Raw genomic sequence first — 19,791 nt, 5'->3', positions numbered from 1 at the left:
ACCGGCCTTGGCAACAGATTAAAGACGCCCCACTACGGTTTATCTCTGCCTCGTGACCCGCACTAGTGGGTTCCGTCCCCCGCGGGGGCGGGGGTTTCTGTTGGCCCCGCCCCCTGACCCATGGCCTGACCCTCTTCAAACGCACCCAGAGACTACTCTGCGCCCCCAGTCTGCGCCCCGCCCCGGCTGGTCCAGCCCCTCCTTGTAGCAGGTTAAGAGCCCCCCAGAGCCGGGAGCTGCGGACAGAAGCGCACTCGTTGGGGGTGGGGGTGGGGGGGGGGCCAGTCGTTCTCGTTGTCATGGCGACGGCGAGGGTGGCCTGGGCCCTGCGAGCCACCTCTATGGGCGGAAGGCTGCGCGGTCCCCGAGGCACCGGGGGCTCCCGGAGGCTGAGTGGCAGCGCGCGACGGCGGGCGGCCAGGGGCACCAGCCCGGGGCGCCGGCTCAGCACCGCCTGGGCGCCCGCCCAGCCCGCGCGAGAAGCGGCCGGGGACGACACCCACTCGCCTGCCGCGGAGGAGCCTGAGTGGACACCGCCCCCCGCGCCCCTGCTGCCCCCCGAGCCCCCCGGGCGCGCGGCCGGCCGCTCGCTGGTGCAGCGGGACATCCAGGCCTTCCTGAACCAGTGCGGGGCCAGCCCCGGGGAGGCGCGCCACTGGCTCACGCAGTTCCAGACCTGCTACCACTCCGCGGACAGGCCCTTCGCGGTCATCGAGGTGAGCGGAGCCCGGCGCCGGCCGTGTCACAGCGAGGGGATCGGGGTTGTGCGGCAACGTGTCACCAGGCAGGGCGGGACCGACCGCAGACTCTGCGCAGCGGAAGCGGGAAGGGGCGAGACGGAGCCCGGACAAGTGCCCCGCGGACTGGGTGAGGCTGCGCGCTCCTCCAGCAGTCTCACGCCCGGCCCCGGGTGAGGAGCCTGAGGCCCCTGATCCGCCAAGTGTGATGCCCTGGAGAACTCCCCTTCGCCGCGGGCGCAGTTAGGGGTTCAGATGGCAAGTGGGGAACCTGGACGGGAGCCGCCTGGGTTACCCCTCCCCCCAAGGAGTCCTAGAGTCCAAGGTCGCAGGGAGGCACAGAGGGAGGAACACCAGTGTGAGATAAGAGGATGGCAAGACCCAACAGGGCAAAGGGCGGAGCAGGTGCTCGCCGTTGGCCAGAAATGGGACCTGACTGCTCCTGGGCAGGGAAGGGGCACCACGGGGCCCCTGCTGCTGGAGTGAGCAGGTTCGGCAGGAGTCGGGGCCAATGTCGCCGCTCCTGAACGCTCACTCCTCTGCAGGTGGACGAGGAGGTCCTCAAGTGCCGGCGGGCGGTAACCAGTCTGGCCTTCGCCCTGGCATTCCTGCAGCGCATGGACATGAAGCCGCTAGTCGTCCTCGGGCTGCCGGCTCCCACGGCGCCCTCTGGCTGCCTCTCCTTCTGGGAGGCCAAGGCACAGCTTGCCCAGAACTGCAAGGTGCTGGTGGATGAGCTGCGGCACAACGCTGCCACTGCCGTGCCTTTTTTTGGTGGCGGGTCGGTGCTGAGCGCGGCTGAGCCAGCCCCACATGCCAGGTTAGTGCGGGTCTTCCCTGCCCGGCGTCTTTAGACCTCGCTACCCCGCCCGCCCGCCCCTGCCAGCCCGGCAGGCCTGGTGGGAGCCTTCTTGAGCACCACGTCTGGCCCACAGCTATGGCGGCATCGTCTCGGTGGAGACCGACCTGCTACAGTGGTGTCTGGAATCGGGCAGCATCCCCATCCTGTGCCCCATCGGGGAGACGACCGCACGGCGCTCTGTGCTCCTCGACTCGCTGGAGGTGACCGCGGCTCTAGCCAAGGCGCTCCAGCCCACCAAAATCATCTTCCTCAATACCACAGGCGGCCTGCGCGACAGCAGTCAAAAGGTGTGTCCCCTCTTTACCGGCCCCATTCTCGCGATTCTGGGCCTGGCCAAACCCCTCTTGTGCTCCCTGCTCGCCTCCCAGACGGGCCCCAGAGTCATTCTCCAGCCGGGTGGGTCGGGAGTGGAGTGCTGCTCAAATCTGAGCCCTCCCCAGCCTAGGACTCCGAGAGGAAGGGAGGGTAAAGGGGTCAGTGAGGAAGGGTCTGTGGGGCAGGAGCACAGTCGTGGCCGGCTACGGGCCAGAGGCTCACCCCCTGGCCCCGGACGCAGGTCCTGAGTAACGTGAACCTGCCCGCCGATCTGGACCTGGTGACCAACGCTGAGTGGGTGAGCACCAAAGAACGGCAGCAGATGCGGCTCATCGTGGACGTGCTCAGCCGCCTGCCGCACCACTCCTCTGCCGTCATCACCGCCGCCAGCACACTACTCACCGAACTCTTCAGCAACAAGGGTGAGGGCCTCGCCTCGGGGGGGGGGGGGGGGGGGAAGGGGGGCTGGGTCCCAGGAGTGAGCAGGGGAGGTGGCTTTCTGCCAGTCAGGAAGCCGCAGGGGGCCGCCACCCCACAAGCTCTCAGCTCTGGCTGCACCTGGGGGAGGTGAGCGCGGAGCAGGTGGGCGGGACTGGATAGACACCCGCGCCAAGTGGGACGGACCAGGCTAGGAACCTGGGGCGGGAACTGGAGGAGGGGTGGGGAGACCAGGAGATGGAGACCGGGTTTCGGCGAGGTAGGCGGGCCTAGGGGAAGTAAGTGGGACCACAGGCGATGGACAGACGTTGAGGGACAAACTGCCAGGGAAAAGCATCTCCCAGTGTGAAAATCACCGACGTATCTATGCAGTCCGCAGAACGCATTTCATTGTGGAGGTCTTCCAAAGAGGGTCACTGTCCCACGAGCCCCTGTCCTACCTGGAACCCCCGCCAGGACGCGCAAATGCAAGAGCGGATGGGACCTGGCTCTTGGGCGAAACTAACACCTCCTCCTCCATCCCACCCCCAGGGTCCGGGACCCTGTTCAAGAACGCCGAGCGGATGCTGCGAGTGCGCAGCCTGGACAGCCTGGACCAGGGCCGCCTAGTGAACCTGGTCAACGCCAGCTTCGGCAAGAAGCTCCGGGACGACTACTTGGCCTCGTTGCGCCCGCGGCTGCACTCTGTCTACCTCTCTGAGGGGTGAGCCTGCGAGCCCCAGAGGGCGAGGGACAGAGCTGGGCAGCTTGGGGCCGAAGGGAGGTCCCAGCCTGCCTCTCCCCTGCTGCGCCAGGTACAACGCGGCCGCCATTCTGACCTCGGAGCCCGTACTGGGGGGCACCCCCTATCTAGACAAGTTTGTGGTGAGCTCCAGCCGCCAGGGCCAAGGCTCCGGGCAGATGTTGTGGGAGTGCCTGCGGCGGGACCTGCAGACGCTTTTCTGGCGCTCCCGGGTCACCAACCCCATCAATCCCTGGTAGGTCCCGCCCCTCCCGCCTCCGGGCCGCCCCACCCCCCCGCCCTCCACAGCCACGCCCCAGAAGGCCGGGCTTCCCCCAAGGAAAAGGCCCCATTCTGTGAGGCCCGACATTCCCCAAGGGAGCAGACCACACACGGAGCCTGAGATTTCCCCCTCGAGCAGAGCACACTTAACCCCGCTCTGCCCCGCTGCAGTGGATTCCTTGAAGACACTCCCCGACTCTCCCGGAGTCTTGAGAAATCCTGACCCTCCAGGCTTCATTCTAGGTCCATTTGCCAAGCTCTGACCCCAGGCCCACTGCATCTCCAGCGGAGCATTTTCTCCTCTCTCTTTTTCCTTCTGCAACTATCCCTTCACCGGGGTCTGTGGGCACCAAGAGGTGAACAAGAACCCCACCCCTGGGGGGCGCCTGGGGGGCTCAGTCAGTTGAGGGTTGAGCGTCTGACTCTTGGTTTTGGCTCGGGTCATGATCATGGGATAGAGCCCCGCCCTCAGGCTCAGATAATAGCAGGGTGTCTAGCATGTAGTAGGTCCTCAAAATAACCAGTGAGTAGTGAGCTCTGGCCTTGCCCTAAAAGATCCTTCCTCCCCCCCCTTCCCCCCCCCCCCCCCCCCCAATCAGGTACTTCAAACACAGTGATGGCAGCTTCTCCAACAAGCAGTGGATCTTCTTCTGGTTTGGCCTGGCTGACATCCGGGACTCTTATGAGCTGGTCAACCATGCCAAGGGGCTGCCCGACTCCTTCTGCAAGCCGGCTTCTGACCCAGGCAGCTGACCCTCACCACCAGCCCCGCAGGCCCTGGGATAACCAGGGTGAACCAAAAGCCATGCCTGCTGGAGGTGACCCCAGGCAGCCGCAGGCTGGACCAGGCTTGTTGGCTAAGGATCTGCAGAGGAGGAAGCAGCCCCTACTCTACTCTGCCCAGAGGGGGGCACCCAAGTGGGGACAAGCACAGGAAGAAGGGTGTGCCCAAGACCCCCCCCCCCACTGGCTCCAAAGCTAGAACCAGACAGCCTTCAATTTTCAGTCTAGAGATCTTGGGGGTGGGGGGTGGGGGGGGGAGTGGGGGGCTTGCCTTCCAGGGCTCCACTCAGGGCTAATCTTATAGGTGGGCCAGTCTTCTGGCCTCTGTGCTGTTTTGAGGCTCCCTTGCCCACAATATTACCCTCATTTGCTTGATATTCCACCACTTATTTTAATTCTTTTGGGTCTTACAACTTTCCAGGAGGCCTCGATTAAAACACAAACACTTGTCTTGAGAGTGAAGTAAAACACACTTGAAAAGAAATGAGCAGTGACCCTCTGAGAGCAAGATCCCGAGGGCCGGGGAACCAGGGGACTCCCAGGGGGAAGAGGAGAGCTCAATGAGATGGAGTGCCCCCAAGATCAATGCTGCCACCATCTACCTCAGCTGGGTGTCAGCAGCCCCCCGAGGGGCTCCCTTACTCTGGAGTTAGGAAGCATCCTCCACCCCACAGACCAGACCGACAGCAGCCGCAGCTGTCTCTCCAAGCCAGGCTCTGAGCCAAGCGCAGACTTGCATGTTTTCCCCTAGGCCCCACTGGAGGCTGTCTGCATCTGTGGGAGGGGAACACCTCAGCCTCCCGGAGCCCAAAGTCAGAGGTTTCATTCCGCATTTTTGGCCCCCACGATGCACCAGGCCCCAGGCTGGCTGCCAGGCTACTTTCAATCAGGAAGTGCATGGACAAGTAGGGGAAAGACCACCACGGCACAGCAGGGGCCACGACAGAACCAAACCCCCAGAGCAGCCTCTGACTTCCCTCGGGAGAGGGGTGGCGTGGGGGGCACGGCTGTGCACGGGCATCAGACAGGCCTGACCTAGAATCCAGCTCTGCGATTGGAGGCAAGCTGCTTACCTTCTTGGAGCTTCCATTTCCTCATCTGTAAGATGTCAAACCCTCGTAGGGGAACCTTAACATTAGCTCTCCCCCTCTCGTTGCCCTCCAAGAATTCTTCAAAAGAAAGCAGGAGGACTGAAAAGGGGAGGACAAGACAACCTACAACACAGGGACCGAGGGTATGGGTCAAAAGCAGACCACAGGGAGGGTCTTGACCAGACAGCCAAGGATTGTGGGAACTCTCAGAACAGGGCAGAGATCACAGGAGGACTAAAGTGGGGCTTAACCAGATGTGGTCTTTCAAGAAACCCAAGATCAATCCCAGCCAATGGCAAAGTGCCCTGTGGGGAGAGCGGAGAAGCAAAGCCAAACATCTATATAAAATGTTTATTTTTGGAGGACTGTGTGGTCTGGTGTTTGGGAGGGCACTCACCCCAACCAGGCCAACCATACGGCTGGAAACAGAAGGCAGGAGGCGGGAAGTTGGCCGATGCCCGCCCTACCCCTGCACACCCCAGACTGGGGCCTGCTCTGCTTTCAAGGTGGGGACAGCTAGTGCGGTTTCTGCCCCTGGCATACCCTGAGAACTCACGTGACTCCTGTGGTGCCCCGCCTCTCAGCATCTCCCGGCCCGATCAACACATCAACACACATATATGCACTCTCAGTCTCCAAAAAAGCACTGTAGAGCCCAGCTGCTCTTGCCAGGTTCGAAAAGGAATTTTTCACATTTGTTCACTTCCGGTTCGTGAGCAGTCTTCCTTCCTCTGTCTCCCACTCTCAGTACCCCCACCCGAGCCCTGCCTTACTCCCTTCTCTGGGACAGCAGACCCAGGGAGCAGTCGGCCTCAGCTCTCCTCCTAACGAACAGGAAAAAACAACCCTGTAAGGCATCATCCTCAGGGCTCCCACGCCCAAGGGCTGAGCCCAGGCACTGGGGAAGAGGCCTGCGTCTTACCGACACATACACACATAGCAAAGAACCAAACCAACAGAGCAGAAAGCATAAAGAAACAACTGGGCCAGCAAGGAGGAAGGCAGGGTGGCCCTCAGTGGCTCCCTGCACCCGTCTCAGCCTCTTATCGTGCAACTCAGCCATCGGTGGCCAGGATGACAGCGGCCCCGAAGATGCCCACGCTCTCTCCAAGGAGCTTCATCTGGTTCCAGAACTCAACGCGCCGTGTGTTGTGCCAGTAGGCAACGTTGCCGTCAATGAGCAGCATGACTGGGGGTAGCAGGACAGCCAGGATCTGGGCGGCCAGCGTCACGTAGTAGCCCGACAGGAAGGCCAGCGCCAGGACGCCGTAGAGCACAAAGAACAGCTGGATCATCAGCTCCCCTCCCGGGAGATGGTTCAGATACGCCAGCCGGTCCTCCTTGCTGTGCTGCAGTGAGTAGGCCTAGGGACACACATCTGCTAAGTCTCTCCAACGGGCGGGGGAGACTGTCTGGGGAGCGCTGGCCCTGAGATGGCACCTGAAAGTCAGCCTCTGCAAGCTGGGCTTCTGGCTCCCATCTCGGACTTGGGGCTCTCTGAAAAGTAGGACCTGCGTCTCCCTCACAGACGCGGGAGCTCACGAGGTTAGGGCCTGTCTCTCCTCACCCTGGAGGGGGGGCCGCTCAGGAGGACGGAAGTGTGTCTCCACAGCCAGACTGGGGCTCTCACCTCTGAATACACAGCGCTGCGTGTGGAATATGGTGCCCAGTAACTGAGATGGGGCCAAGTGACCCGGAGCCTGTCCAGGTCCCCATCCACACTGGCCCGCCCCTAGGTCCTCCACTCGTACCATAACTGGCCACCCTAGTCAACCTCCATCAACTCTGAGTGGCAGAGCCCCGTCTGGGGCCTGGACCCCACCAAACCTCTCCTTGGCCCCCTCTCTCAGCCCTCTGGGGGCTGAATCCACGAGAGGACCGGTCCATCTCATTCTCCTGACTCTCGGGCTTGGGACTGACAGGTCAAGCCAATGTCTTCTCTCCCCAGTGCAACGATGTTGGAAGAAGGGACTCTCAGCCAGGTCTCAGGCCCTGGAAGCCGAGGCCCAGAAGCTGACCGGGGTAATTCCCAGGAGGCAGACCATCGGGAACTACATGCCCACGTCCCTGGGCTCTGCCAGGCATGGGCTCAAACCTCACGCCCAGGCAAGCGCTTCCAGCCAGCAGTCCCCCGACCTACCACGCAGATGAGGTAGATGCCCAGGAACACCTGGCCGGTGGACTGGAGGGAGCGGCTGCGGGGCTTCCGGCGGTACAGCTCCCCAGCGCCGCTGGCCAGCACGAGAAAGCCGCCGATGATAGCAACCGTCCGCGAGTACATACGGACCTAGGCCGAGGTGAGGGGACCCAGTCAGAAACTGCAGCCACCACATTTCTCCCGGCTGTCCAGAGCACTGAACTTCCCATCTCTATACACCCCATTCCATCTGATAAACCCTTTCACCAATTCCAAGTGTGGTGGGCAGGTGCAGCAGACAAGGATAACTCTTTTAATCAGAGTGGAAACTGAGGCCTGGCAGGGTTCGTAAAATTGGCCAAGGTCCTACAGAAGGTGGCAGAATCCAGATGCCAAGGGTTGCCCCATCCATCTCTACTCGCAGGTGTGCAGACTCGAATCCCAATGTTCCTTCTCCTATATAGTGCAGAGTCTGTGCCATTAAGAAAACCATTGGTCTCACTATCCTGTTCACACTTCTGCCTCCTCTACTGGATTGACAGTGCATTCCTTGAGGGTGGGTAGTGCCTTTGTCCAGGCTTATCTCCAAGGCTGCATTCTGGCGTTTTAAGGTTTAAAATGCTGCACGAAGATTAATTAAATTTCATAAAAATCAGATGGTTGCAACCGGTTACTCTCCAAGGTCCCTTTTGCCCTATAGTCTGAAATTACTAAACTAAGGCTTTAAAGGGTTCTGGGAACTAGGTGACCTGGGTTCTGGTCTCACCTGCAATGCTATCTGTGATGTGACCCTGGGAAAATCTGTTTCTCATCTTCCCACCTCGGTTTTCACACTCTGAAAGGCAGTCCTGCGTGGTCCCTAAGTTCCTTTCATTCTTCCAGTCTGTAATAATGTCCACAAGCCCGGGGGTTCTGCCTTCCCAGGCTTCACACTGTGCACCTAGCTGGCACCATGCATTACCCAACTGCCCCGGGGGCACCGGCCTCTGGCTCCCTATCCCCATCTCCCCTTAGGCCGAGGTGCTCACCTTCAGCCAGTCCCCGTAGTGGACGTAGCCCCCGATGTAGGCGGCGTAGGTGCTAATGGCCAGCTGGAGTGCGGCCCCCAGGGCGAACCAACGCCGCTTCACTCCAAAGGACATGAAGCTGGCGCACAGTACGGCCGCCCCCAAGTCGAAGTACAAGTAGGGCACTGGGATGTCGGGCTTCCTGCGAGCCGGAGAGGAAAAGAAGCAACGGGGACAGGATGAAGCGGGAGAAGAGCCTTGCGACCCCTTGAGTTCCCACAAGCTCCAAGCTCCCCCAAACCGGAGACCCTTCTCACGGCCAGGACCCCGGCACTACGCCCGATGCCCACCTTGCCCCAGACCAGAGCCCTTAACAAGTCTAAGGTCCCAATCCCTCCCCAGCCCAAGGGTCCCAACTTCTTCCCCACCTCACCGCACCCCCGTTCCTGGGGCGGGCCGTACCGCCCCCCACCGCGTTCGGCGGCCGCGTGGGCCCGCTCACCGGCGCGCCTCGGCCCTTTCAGCGTACAGCATGAGCTGGCTGAAGCAGCCCCAGAAGGGGCAGCGTGTGAGCAACACCGAACCCAGCTGCATGATCAGCTGCATTATCCACCGTCGCGAACCCATCTTCGACGCCATCTTGGAGAAGGGCAGTCCGCTGCGGCGTCACTCCCGACGGGGAGGCCGGCGCCGGGATGCGACACGCAGCTTCCGGGTCCCGAGGAGCGGAGGAGGGTGAGGGGGTAGCATCTTTCCCTTCCGACGGGAAACAACGCTCTCGCTTTCTAGTTCCGGACCGAAGGAGGTGTTCCAACTGGGAGTTCGGCCTTAATCGCCGCTCATGGAGACTAAAGGATCCCTTGTGTGGCTGCAAAATTGAAAACTAGACTAGAGGAAGGTTCCTTATCAGAACCATGGGCAATAACTTGATGTAATGAAGCGAACTAGTCTTTGACTGATGCTAGACCTGGGCTCAATGCTAACTCCCAACTCTGTGACTTTGAGTATATCACCTACACTTTCCAAGACCCATCTCTAAAATGGAGAGGACACCTACCTCAGGGTTGTTCTGATGTGTACATGTGGCAGTGTGGGTACTAGCTCATAGTAGGGTGCAACACACACACACACACACACACACAAAATCTCTCTACTTTTGTTTAATTTCAGAGTAAGGTGTTCCCTTGGCTAGGTCACTTGTAGACAAGTCTGGCTTTCCCTCTGTCCCCTGAGAGGAATAAAATCTGATGTGGATATATGGGACATCTTAAATCAGTGTATTCTCTCTAGCTCCAATGCTCCTGCTCTAGCCCAAACTACCATCTTTTGTTGGTTTGACTGCAGCAGGCTTCCAACTGGCCTCCTGGCTTCTCCTTTGGCCTCCTTGTTTATTCTCAGCTCCTCTATGTTTTCACAACTATCGGGTACCCTTCTTTTGAATCCCTGAGCACATTGTTAATTATATATTTGGGATTCTTTGCTAATGACCAGATTAACAATAGATTGTGAGTTTCATTAGGGCAAGGTTTCTGCTCACAGCCTAGTGTAAGATGCATTCAGGAAACATGTGCTAAATAGATACAAGAACAAAGGATGTCGCCACTATGTCTCATTCATAGTACTCAGTGATTATTTGTTGAATAAGTGGGCAAAAGTTCCCGGCCCTCCAGGATTGCCACCACAAAGCCACCCCACTCATCTCTCTGCACCCTCCTACCACCCTGCAACACAAATTCTTCTTCCCATATTGAAGTTAAGACTCTACAAGCACTCCCACTAGACTGTTTAATTCAGGTCTGATTGTTTCCAGTTCCCTGGGGTCGGGAGAGGGGCCTCGTGTCCAAACAGTATTTCTGACAATGTGAATTAAAAATTCCCAATCAGCCAGTGAAAGCTGACAAAACATCTCTCACATTTTTTACAAAGTCACTGGGATAAACAGTGGGTATAACAGAAATGTGATGGAGGGATAGATATATTCATGCAAAAACCAAAAAACAAAACAAAACAAAAAAAACCTAGGGAACAGGATTGTGTATGTGCATGCTGGGATTGGGGGTGGGGGAAAGGAATCTCCAGGCAAAGGGAATGAGAAAAGGCCTGGATTAAAGGCCATTTTGTCTATCTCTGCCCACGTGCCAGTGACAAACACATGACGTTAAGTTTTCCACAGGCACATAGCATAGAATCAAGTTTTCAATTGTTTTTGTTTTTTGTTTTTCCCAGGCTCCATCCTTGAGTTAAATGTGACAAGATGAACAGCCCTTGGAAAGGAGCTAAGGTGTTGAGGACAACCGGAACGGACTGGGGTGTTGCCCACGGGAGCAGTACCCCTACCCCATCCCGCCATCCTCATGACTTTAGCAACAACAGAGGCCAAGGACATGTGTGGGGAGGGGCAGGAGACCAGGATTCACCAAGCTTCCCTTGGTTCCCAGCCCACCCCCAGTTCTCCCTCTGGTCTTGTCTCCACCTTTTACTGCCCTAGTCCCCAGAGGGTTGTTGAGAAGCACTAAGGGCCAAATCCTTCTTTCTCGGGTTGAGAAAGATGCTGACATTGTGCTAGGTCAGAGAATAGATGAATGGGCGGGTCAGAGGCTCTGGGAGAGGAACACAGCCATTTGTCCCCCTGCCCCCCACTCCTCCCACTCCTGCCTGGGGTGACAACTGAGCTGTAAAGACTTCTGAAGAACAACCCTTCCCCATCTCTATCCGCTCTCCCTCCTCCAGCTGCCTCCACTTCTCTCTGCAGCGCCCCTCCCCCACCTCTCCAGAGGGCTCTCCCACCCCCCAGCTCCTCTGAAGCCCTGCCTGCACTTGCGCTCTGCCACGACCAGAGCCACAGTGGCCGGCATGGTGCCCAGGATACCCGGCGTGGTAGTCGTCTCAGCCAGGCAGAGCCGGGCCTCCGCGCTGTTCAGCACCACCCCTGACGGCCGAGGGCCAGCATGCGTCAGGTTGCCAAGGTCGGCCACCCATAAAAGTACCACAGGTGGACCAAGCTTCCCAGAGGCCCACTGCAGGTCACAGTCGTGCAACCTGGTTTTTGGCCAGCAGCAGCTGCGTGCCCACCATCCAGATGTCCGCTGTCACCTTGAAACCAAAGTGCTACAGCCAGTCACCTATGAGAGGGGACGCCCAGCACCAACAAGGCCACAAAGGCCTCAGTCTCTAGCTCACTGATGTTATCCCCAGTCAGAGAGAGGACCTCCAGGCCTGGCATGGTGGCCAGGCCCCAGACAGCAGTTCCCAGCCTGCAAGAGTCAGTGTAGACACAAGAGGCCCCCGAGCCTGGCTGTGCCCAGCTTGGTCAGCCAGTCGTGACTCAGGTCCAACTGCTCTAGGTGCCCCAGGCCCCACAGGCTGCAGGGGTCCCGGGTGACAAGCAGGTTGTGAGAGCAGTCCAGGCGGCGTACAAAGCCCAGGCTGGCAAAGAAGTCCAGGGGCAGGCAGGCCAGCTGGTTGTGGCTGAGGCGCAGCCGCTCCAGGAAACCCAGGTGCCCCAGGGCTCCAGCAGCTGGATCCCACAGGACACTGTGAGAAACAGCAGCACCTGGTCACCACAGGCTCTGGAAGGAGCCTCCTGGCAGGCGACTCAGATTATCGTGGCGCAGCTACGACACCCACTCTGCCAGGGAGCCTGGGACGGAGCCTCAGAGGGTAGAGGCCCCCGCAGTCCACAACACTGCCGGCGGCTGGACGGGTGCGTGGTGCTGGGCATGCTGCCGCCGGATTCCCAAGGAAGGCCGATGCCACCACCGTGGCCATGGCCACTGTGAGGAAGCGGCCACACCAGCCCCAGGCACTCGTGGACGCATCGATCTTCGTGCCTCACTCCTTCACCCAGGACTCTGGGGAAGCGTGGGCATGCTAGGGGGAGAAAAATAAAGGCACCATTCAGGGGTCTCACTGTTTGCCACGTGCCCCAACATGATCTTAAGGACACCTGCCTCCATCTCCCACAAATTTACGTGCTACCGAGGCTTCTGGCAAGAGCCGTCACAGCCTGAGACCCCAGCACCCTGATCCCCCACCCCAGCCACTTCTCATTCCCTTCTCCCTACTAGGATGAAAAGCAATCAGGGAAGATGGCCTTTTTAATCCCCGGCGCCCCTTCTTTACTCCCTCTCCATACCCACCCTCACCCCCACTTATTTCCCACACAGCCCAGGAGCTACTCTGCCTTCTCCTGCCCCTAAACATGCCCTTGTTCACTCAACCAGCTAACATTCGCAGAGTCGTTGTTCTGCAAGAGGACACAGCCTCGCCGAGATCCTGGCGCTATGTGACCACCTAGATGCTGGCCTAATCTGACCACTGAGGTCAGGGCCTCAGGCCATGGAAGTTCAACACACTCACCAGTGTTCCTGGCACCACCACCTGCCGAGTGCAGCCCCACCCCAGGAATGACAGTGGAGAGATCTCAGCTCTAGTTACCTGCCCTCCTGCCCTCACCCCAGCCCCAAGCAGTAAACAGATAAGCTCTCAGGGTAGCCACAGCTCCGAGCGAGGATTGGGGGCGAAGAGTGGGGACAGGTTGAGGAAATCTCCAAGGCCTTGTGGCCTTATATGCAGGGGAACAGGACTTTGCCCCGCTTTTCTAAGAACGTCACTCTCATCCCACCGTATAGCCTTCTCCCCGAGACCCACACCCTGCTCTATCTCTTGTCCAGATGGCAGCTTGGAGGACCTTGGAGGCCTCAAGTCACCACATCACAGGTCCACAAGTCAGGAAAGAGCCAGGCATCTCCTCTTTCATTCTATATATACTATACTGTCTGCCTAAGACATCTGCCACCATCTATAATTCAGCTAGGTCTTGTCTAGACACAAAGGAAGATGTTCTCTCTTGTTCTCACTAGGCCAAAGGTTGAGATACCCGTTCTGGTCTTCGAGGAGTGTCCAGCATCACCTTCTGAAATAGAGAGGGATCTGGGGCCAGGTTGTCTGTACCCAGCTCTTCTGCCTTGCCCTAGGAGGCCAACCAAAAAAGTTATTTTCTAGGTTTCCTAGTGTGTGTGCTCACCAGCCCCACCCAGCAAACTCTTAAGAGAATCATAATGGCCATATGGAAGAGCTGGTTACCAAGGGCCTGGCGTCTCATTAAAGGCTTCATTTAATCCTCAACTGAGACATTCATTTTACGAAGGAAACTAATGCTTGGCAAGGATACAGAAGTTGCCAAGTCATACCGCTAATTAGTGGCTGAGGTGCAACCTTCTACAACCTAGACCTGTCTGAATCCAGCCATGCTCCTGACCACTGAACTACAGTGCTCCAAAGACTGGGCCGCTGTCCCGCATGCCAGCCAAACACCCCTCGAAGAAGTTAAGGTCTACAGGTGAATAACACAGACGATCTTCAGAAAGGGAAGAAGAGCTGAGCCACCATCAACTTAGGATATGAATCTGACCCATCGGTTGATCAGATCTGAGCCCCTTTGAATTAATTCAAGGGATCTGGCTGAGAAATTATGGTGAAAATTTTGAAAACTGTCAATAATCTTTGAGGGGTGCCTGGCTGGCTCAGTTGGTAGAGTTTGAGCCCCACGTTTGGTGTAGAGATTACATAAATCCTTTTTAAAAAAATTAAAAGGGGATTCTCTCTGTCACTCTCTCGCACTCCCCCCCCACCCTCGCTTGCACGTGCTCTCTCAATATAATTTTTTTAATGTTTAATATATTTTTTTAATCTTTTTAACATTTATTCATTTTTGAGAGACAGAGAGAGACAGAGTACAAGCAGGGGAAGGACAGAGAGAGAGGGAGACATTCCACGGCAGGCTCCAGGCTTTGAGTTGTCAGCACAGAGACCGACATGGGGCTCGAACTCACGAACTGTGAGATCATGACCTGAGCCAAAGTCAGACATTTAACCAACTGAGCCACCCAGGCGCCCCTCAATAATAAACATTAAAAATTTTTATAATAAGGGTGCCTGGGTGGCTCAGTTGGTTAAGCATCTGATTTCAGTTCAGGTCACGATCTCATGGTCTGTGAGTTCGGGCCCCGCATCAGGCTCTGTGCTGACTGCTCAGAACCTGGAGTCTGCTTTGGATTCTGTGTCTCCCTCGCTCTCTGCCCATCCCCGACTCCTGCTCTCTTTCTCTCTCAAAAATAAACATGAAAACAAATTTTAAATAAATTACAATAATCTCTGAGAAAATATTACAGACGGTTGCCAGAGACGAGCTCAGCAAAAGTTCCAATTTTCACAAGTCAGACAAGTGTTAACAATAGTTAAAATTCAGAGCGTGTTGTGTGACCGGTTACCTAAAACATGATGACACTAGGTGCCCACATGAATGCACCCAAAATAAGTTCCACTCAGACAACTTTAATTCCTTTTTTGATAGGGTTAACCAGATGACTATTGCAGACAAACATCTGGATCTTATTAAAGTCTCTCATCATATCCCTCAGGATAATGAAAACACAGAAGACAGTTTATACAAATTGGAACTAATACAACACTGGGATGGATAACTGCTATATTACAGAGTTAAGATTTTTTAAAAACTTTAACAGGTTGGAAAAGCTGGCTGAAAAAAAAAAAAGCCATTTCACTGGAGAAAACAAGACAGCTCCCAGTCACATCTGTGTGCCCCTTACCCAGGGGCTGCAAGGAAAAGGAAACATCCTGAAGAGCAAGGGCTAGCATGCAGGAGACCTAAGCTCCAGCCACAGTTCTAGAAATGAGCTGCTGCTTAGGACAAAAGGGCAGAGTACCATGTGTTGCTTCTCAAAGCAACTGAGCTCCCCCATCAAGGAAAGTGTTCAAGTAGAAGGGTGCCTGGGGGGCTCAGTCAGTTGAGCGTCCGACTCATGATTTTGGCTCAGGTCATGATCTCACGGTTTGGGAGTTTGAGCCCCGCGTCGGGCTCTACGCTAACAGTGCGGAGCCTGCCTGGGATTCTCCCTCCCTCCCTCTCTCTCTCCCCGCCCCTCCCCACTTGTGTGCACACATCTCTCAAAATAAACTTTAAAAAAACGTTAAAAAAAAAAAAAAGTGTTCAAGTAGAGACAGGCTGTCAAGGATGCTATGGAGGAGGATATTTCAACTGGAAGGCTGGACTATTCCATATGAACTCTAACATCCCTGGCGTCTCTAAGTGCTAAGCTTCTGATACTGCCTGGGCCATCCCTGGCACTGGAAGCATCCTCTATTTGCACAATATTCACACACTGACTTCTGGATTTACACGGCTGCAGATCCTTCCTATAGCCTGGACCTGAGGATGACAGCAGGACGCTTTCAGAGAGCCTAATCTGAACAAAAACCAAAGTGCATCTGATGACAGCCTCCATCTGTAGGGGTGAAGGGTCCCATTACTATAACCACTTCCTTGCAGATATCCTCAGCGGAACGCCCGTCTTCCTCCATCGTACAGACCTGATGAACACCCTTGGTTGTACCCAGTACCCACCTAAGTCACTTGACGTGACGAACATGAAGTGACACAATGGGCATCTGGTTAAACCCTAAATGCACGAGTATGGACCTGAGCAATCATGGCATTACCCGTGTTTACTGAACTACTGGACACGTGCTCCTTCACCCTCACCTCCCTGCCAAATCTACGAACCCACCAGCAACTGTATTGTCTTCTCTTGCCTTCTTCTTCGTGGGAGAAAGTCACCCTCCTGTCAGAGACCAAAACATCTTCTGTGGCCACGGTTCTCACCTCCCATCTTCGCGGAGTTTGCAATAAGACAGTAACTCCTAAACACCTGGCTCCAGCCCAGTCCTCCCCACTGGACGCCAGGCTTGTCATTCAGCTGCCCATCTGCCAGCTGCTCTTTAGTTTCATGGGCAAGACAAAAATGAGAAAAGACTTGATTTTTCCACGAGCCTCTTCCTCTCCCAACATTCACCATCCACACACAAGCCACTCTCCGTTCCTCTCCCCCTCACCACCTTGGCCTCAAACCATATCCATCAGCAAGCCCTGTCAGTCGTGAAGTCATCTGTCACCACCGCGTCTTACCTAGGTTTCTGCAACAGGCTCTTACTGCGGCGGTCTTTCTGCTTCCCTTTGCCACCTGACACCAGACTAAAGCCTTCAGCAGCTTAAAACCCCCTTACAGCTCCCCATTGTGCCCAGGACAGACTCCAATACCTACAATGGCAAGAAGGCCTTGCATGATCGAGCTCCTGCCAATTCCTCCTTCTTGCTCACTAGGCTTTAGCCAACCTATCTTCTAGCATTTCCTAAAAACCCCAAGTTCTTATCACCTTCAACTTAGTACTAGCTCTTCCCTCTCTCCAAGTACTCTTGGCTGGCACCTCATTCAGATTTCTACTTAAATGGCAGCTCAGAGACCATCCCAGAATATTCTCTTCAGAGCAGTACACGTACACCCCTATACTAGGCACGAGCACCTGCTTGAAACTCCGATAGAGACCAGAAAAAAAGGGGCCGGATTAGAAAGAGTAGGGGCCAGCCACTATAGCCCCTCTGCTAAAACTAACTGCTGGAAGGGCACCTGGGTGGCTCGGTCAGTTGAGTGACCCTTGGTTTCAGCTCAGGTCATGGTCCCAGGGTGGTGGGATTGAGCCCTACGTGTGCTGAGCATAGAACCTGCTTAACATTCTCTCCCTCCCTCCCTCTCCTCAACTGACATTTGTGCTCTCTAAAATTAAAAAAAAAAAAAAAAAAATTTTAATTAGGGGTGCCTGGGTGGCTCGGTCAGTTAAGCAACCAACTCTTTTTTTTTTTTTTTTTCTTCAATATATGAAGTTTATTGTCAAATTCGTTTCCATCCAACACCCAGTGCTCATCCCAAAAGGTGCCCTCCTCAATACCCATCCCCCACCCTCCCCTCCCTCCCACCCCCCATCAACCCTCAGTTTGTTCTCAGTTTTTAACAGTCTCTTATGCTTTGGCTCTCTCCCACTCTAACCTCTTTTTTTTTTTTTTTTCCTTCCCCTCCCGCATGGGTTTCTGTTAAGTTTCTCAGGATCCACATTAAGAGTGAAACCATATGGTATCTGTCTTTCTCTGTATGGCTTATTTCACTTAGCATCACACTCTCCAGTTCCATCCGCGTAAGCAACCAACTCTTAATTTCGGCTCAGGTCACGATATCCTGGTTCGTGAGATCAAGCCCCGCGTCAAGCTCTGCACTGACAGTATGGAGCCTGCTTGGGATTCTCTCTCTTTCTCTCTGCCCCTTCCCCACTGGTGCTCCCTGGGTCTCTCTCAAAATAAATAAACTTAAAAAAAACAAAAAACAAAAAAACAAAACTGTTGAAGTCAGCATCAGAAGGGTTTTTTGGGAGAACGGGAAGAGAAGTTAGTTGAGAGAGAAGTCACTAGAAATATACTTCCCCCTCACCTCTCTTTGCCTGTTTAGGAAGAGATTTAGTTCCACTTTAGACTTTTCAACAAAATTGAGAGTTGCAGGGAAAATGGGACAGCAAGGCCACAACCTGACCAGGGTTGGTCCCAGCTGCCAAAGTTTGCTCTCCATAAACCTGAGGGACAGCCCTGCTGCTTCCACCTCGCTCATCTCCCACGTCTTTTACTGGTCCCTTGTCCTCTTGCCATGCTTGACTTCAGGCGTTCCTCAAATCACGGTCAGTCCTGGATCACTTGTCAACATGACTCAGGCAACTCATCTAGTTATTGAACTGGTAACTTTCAAAGATCTACCTTCAGTCATACAATGGCTGGGTGCTGGGGAATAATACAAAAATGAGTTAGTCACTATTTCTGCCTTGGAGCCTCAAAATCCCCCCATTAGACCACTCAAGAGAAACCTGAACAAGTTACTATAAGTAAGTCATACATGCCACAGGAGTGCTACAAAACAATTCTAGGAATAACTTTCCACTAATTAAAAAGTCAAGGATGACTTCACAGGTGGCTTTGAAGCAAGGCATTGTAGGGTAAGACAGAGGAGATAAGATAGTCTGGGAGTAATCTGAGAGATCACCTAGCCCCATACCTTTCCTATAGAACAATTCCTGAGATGCTAATATTACAGAGCAAGACAACCAACTGGCAAGTTTCTTCTGACATTGTGAAGCACCCCGCACTGTCAGAAATGCAAGGGGCAGGGAGAAAGCAGTGTCTTAGAATCCGGAGGGCATGAGAGACGTTAACAATGGGGGGGGGGGTGCGCTGCCGGAGGGAAAATGTTTGCCTCATCTTCTAGTGTCCGTATTATGAGCCACGTTAAGGCTTTTAGAATACAAAAGAACAAACTCGTTTTGAAACTTGATTACCTAGCAGCAGTCTACGACCAGTGGATCAGTCCAACCTGTTAGGCTGTTTTCACCTGTTAAGTACTTGGGACTGTTATGTCAAACCCCTTAAGTTTACGCAGTACATGGCGGTGACTTCGAGGCTCTCAAAGGGGAATTCTCTGGCACGAGCAGACTCCAGCAGCGATGAGAAAGCAAATCCATCACGCAGAGCAGACAATGGCCAATCCCAGTTCCCAAACTTGCCCCTGCCACCCTCCCCACTGCTTACCCTGCAACGTGGCATGTCCTGGCCTTAAACATTCTTACCACAGTATCCTATCAACGGACAGCCGAGTCTATCCAGGTGTAGGACTGAAAGCTCTACATCTTTTACTAACTAGTAGGTCTTGTGGAAGAACAGATTGCGACACACACATTCTTAGCTTCAAAAACGTCAAGGAGCCTTTACCCTGAATCACTGGCTCCGGGCTGAAGCCCCTGACCTAATACTGAAGTGCCTGAGCAATTTTCAAAGCAGCCAAGAAGCTGCTCAGACTCTTAACAGCACAGACTCAGTATCAACTCACCACAGGAAGGCTACATATGCCCTACAGACAGTTCTACGCAGCAGTAAACTCAAAGGCATGTGGCAGTGGGAGGTCATCAGGTGCTGGGGTGGAGAGGTCCGTGTGCACTGGGGTTGGGGGCGGGGGGGGGGGGAGAATGCCACAAAACCAAGGAGACATTGCAAAACCACCTGTACATGTGTCATCAGGGACACGAGCCCCCTGCACTATACTCTTCAACAGTTCAGTGTGCTTCCAACCTAGCAGGCAACCTCACCCAGTCCTGTGTTCCATCCTACACCTGGCAAACAAGTGAGCGACGCACAAGCCGTCAGTTTGGAAAGTCACAGAGCAGTGACAGGAGTCCACGAGTGGATAAAAGGCTGGGGTTTTGCTCCAGCTCCACCACGACAGGCAGCAGTCATTTAACCCCGCGGAACCCACTCTCCTTTTGTAAAATGAGGGCTTTTCAAAATACAATCAAAGGAATTCCCTGGGACTCCAGAGCAGAGATACAGTAAGATCTGTGAGAGACAGAGGGCAGAGCTCTGAGACCCCTTCCCCACTTGCCTGACTGCTTTACGTATTAGCTTCACTTAAAACGCCATCTAAGAAAGACCTGAGGCGAACCTAGGTGGCTCAGTAGGTTAAGTGTCCGAAA

At 55.2% G+C, this 19,791-nt stretch overlaps 2 protein-coding genes across 5 annotated transcripts in view; one reads left to right on the top strand and one right to left on the bottom strand.

Annotated features, from left to right (window-relative positions):
- TMEM101 (transmembrane protein 101) overlaps positions 1-9,078 on the bottom strand; it is a 41,980-nt gene extending 32,902 nt beyond the window's left edge. The window contains exons 1-4 of one of the 2 annotated variants that reach the window (XM_058703163.1): positions 8,876-9,064; positions 8,395-8,575; positions 7,370-7,516; positions 5,567-6,593 (exon numbers count right to left, since the gene is read on the bottom strand). In XM_058703163.1, the coding sequence (XP_058559146.1) occupies positions 6,285-6,593; positions 7,370-7,516; positions 8,395-8,575; positions 8,876-9,012 (774 nt within the window). In that variant the 5' untranslated portion in view covers positions 9,013-9,064 and the 3' untranslated portion in view covers positions 5,567-6,284. Of the gene's footprint in view, positions 1-5,566; positions 6,594-7,369; positions 7,517-8,394; positions 8,576-8,875 lie in introns of those variants that run through there. The other variant, XM_058703164.1, reaches the window with a different exon arrangement.
- NAGS (N-acetylglutamate synthase) lies at positions 190-4,593 on the top strand. 3 transcript variants are annotated; one of them, XM_058703160.1, is made up of 7 exons: positions 190-716; positions 1,283-1,557; positions 1,673-1,886; positions 2,156-2,336; positions 2,884-3,055; positions 3,147-3,329; positions 3,599-3,942. In XM_058703160.1, exons 1-7 carry the CDS (start codon positions 300-302, stop codon positions 3,873-3,875), a joined length of 1,719 nt encoding a protein of 572 aa, XP_058559143.1. In that variant the 5' UTR covers positions 190-299; the 3' UTR covers positions 3,876-3,942. The 3 variants fall into 3 exon arrangements, with proteins under 3 accessions (XP_058559143.1, XP_058559145.1, XP_058559144.1); XM_058703161.1 differs by lacking the exon at positions 3,599-3,942 and adding an exon at positions 3,955-4,593 and having other exon boundaries at positions 251-716; XM_058703162.1 differs by lacking the exons at positions 3,147-3,329; positions 3,599-3,942 and adding an exon at positions 3,955-4,593 and having other exon boundaries at positions 249-716.
- Positions 9,079-19,791: the final 10,713 nt, after the last annotated feature.

This window comes from Neofelis nebulosa, chromosome 16 (genome assembly GCF_028018385.1).
Source record: "Neofelis nebulosa isolate mNeoNeb1 chromosome 16, mNeoNeb1.pri, whole genome shotgun sequence".
Taxonomy (NCBI): domain Eukaryota; kingdom Metazoa; phylum Chordata; class Mammalia; order Carnivora; family Felidae; genus Neofelis; species Neofelis nebulosa.
The sequence above is the reverse complement of the archived record's forward strand: the minus strand, read 5'-3'. Positions and strand labels throughout refer to the sequence as shown.

Bases quoted from the DNA above. Each gene is read 5' to 3' on its own strand.
- NAGS (XM_058703160.1), top strand. From the start codon at position 300: ATGGCGACGGCGAGGGTGGCCTGGGCCCTGCGAGCCACCTCTATGGGC. The intron at 2,337-2,883 runs GTGAGGGCCTCG...TCCCACCCCCAG, and splicing joins CGAACTCTTCAGCAACAAGG to GGTCCGGGACCCTGTTCAAG. The intron at 3,330-3,598 runs GTAGGTCCCGCC...GCTTCATTCTAG, and splicing joins ACCAACCCCATCAATCCCTG to GTCCATTTGCCAAGCTCTGA.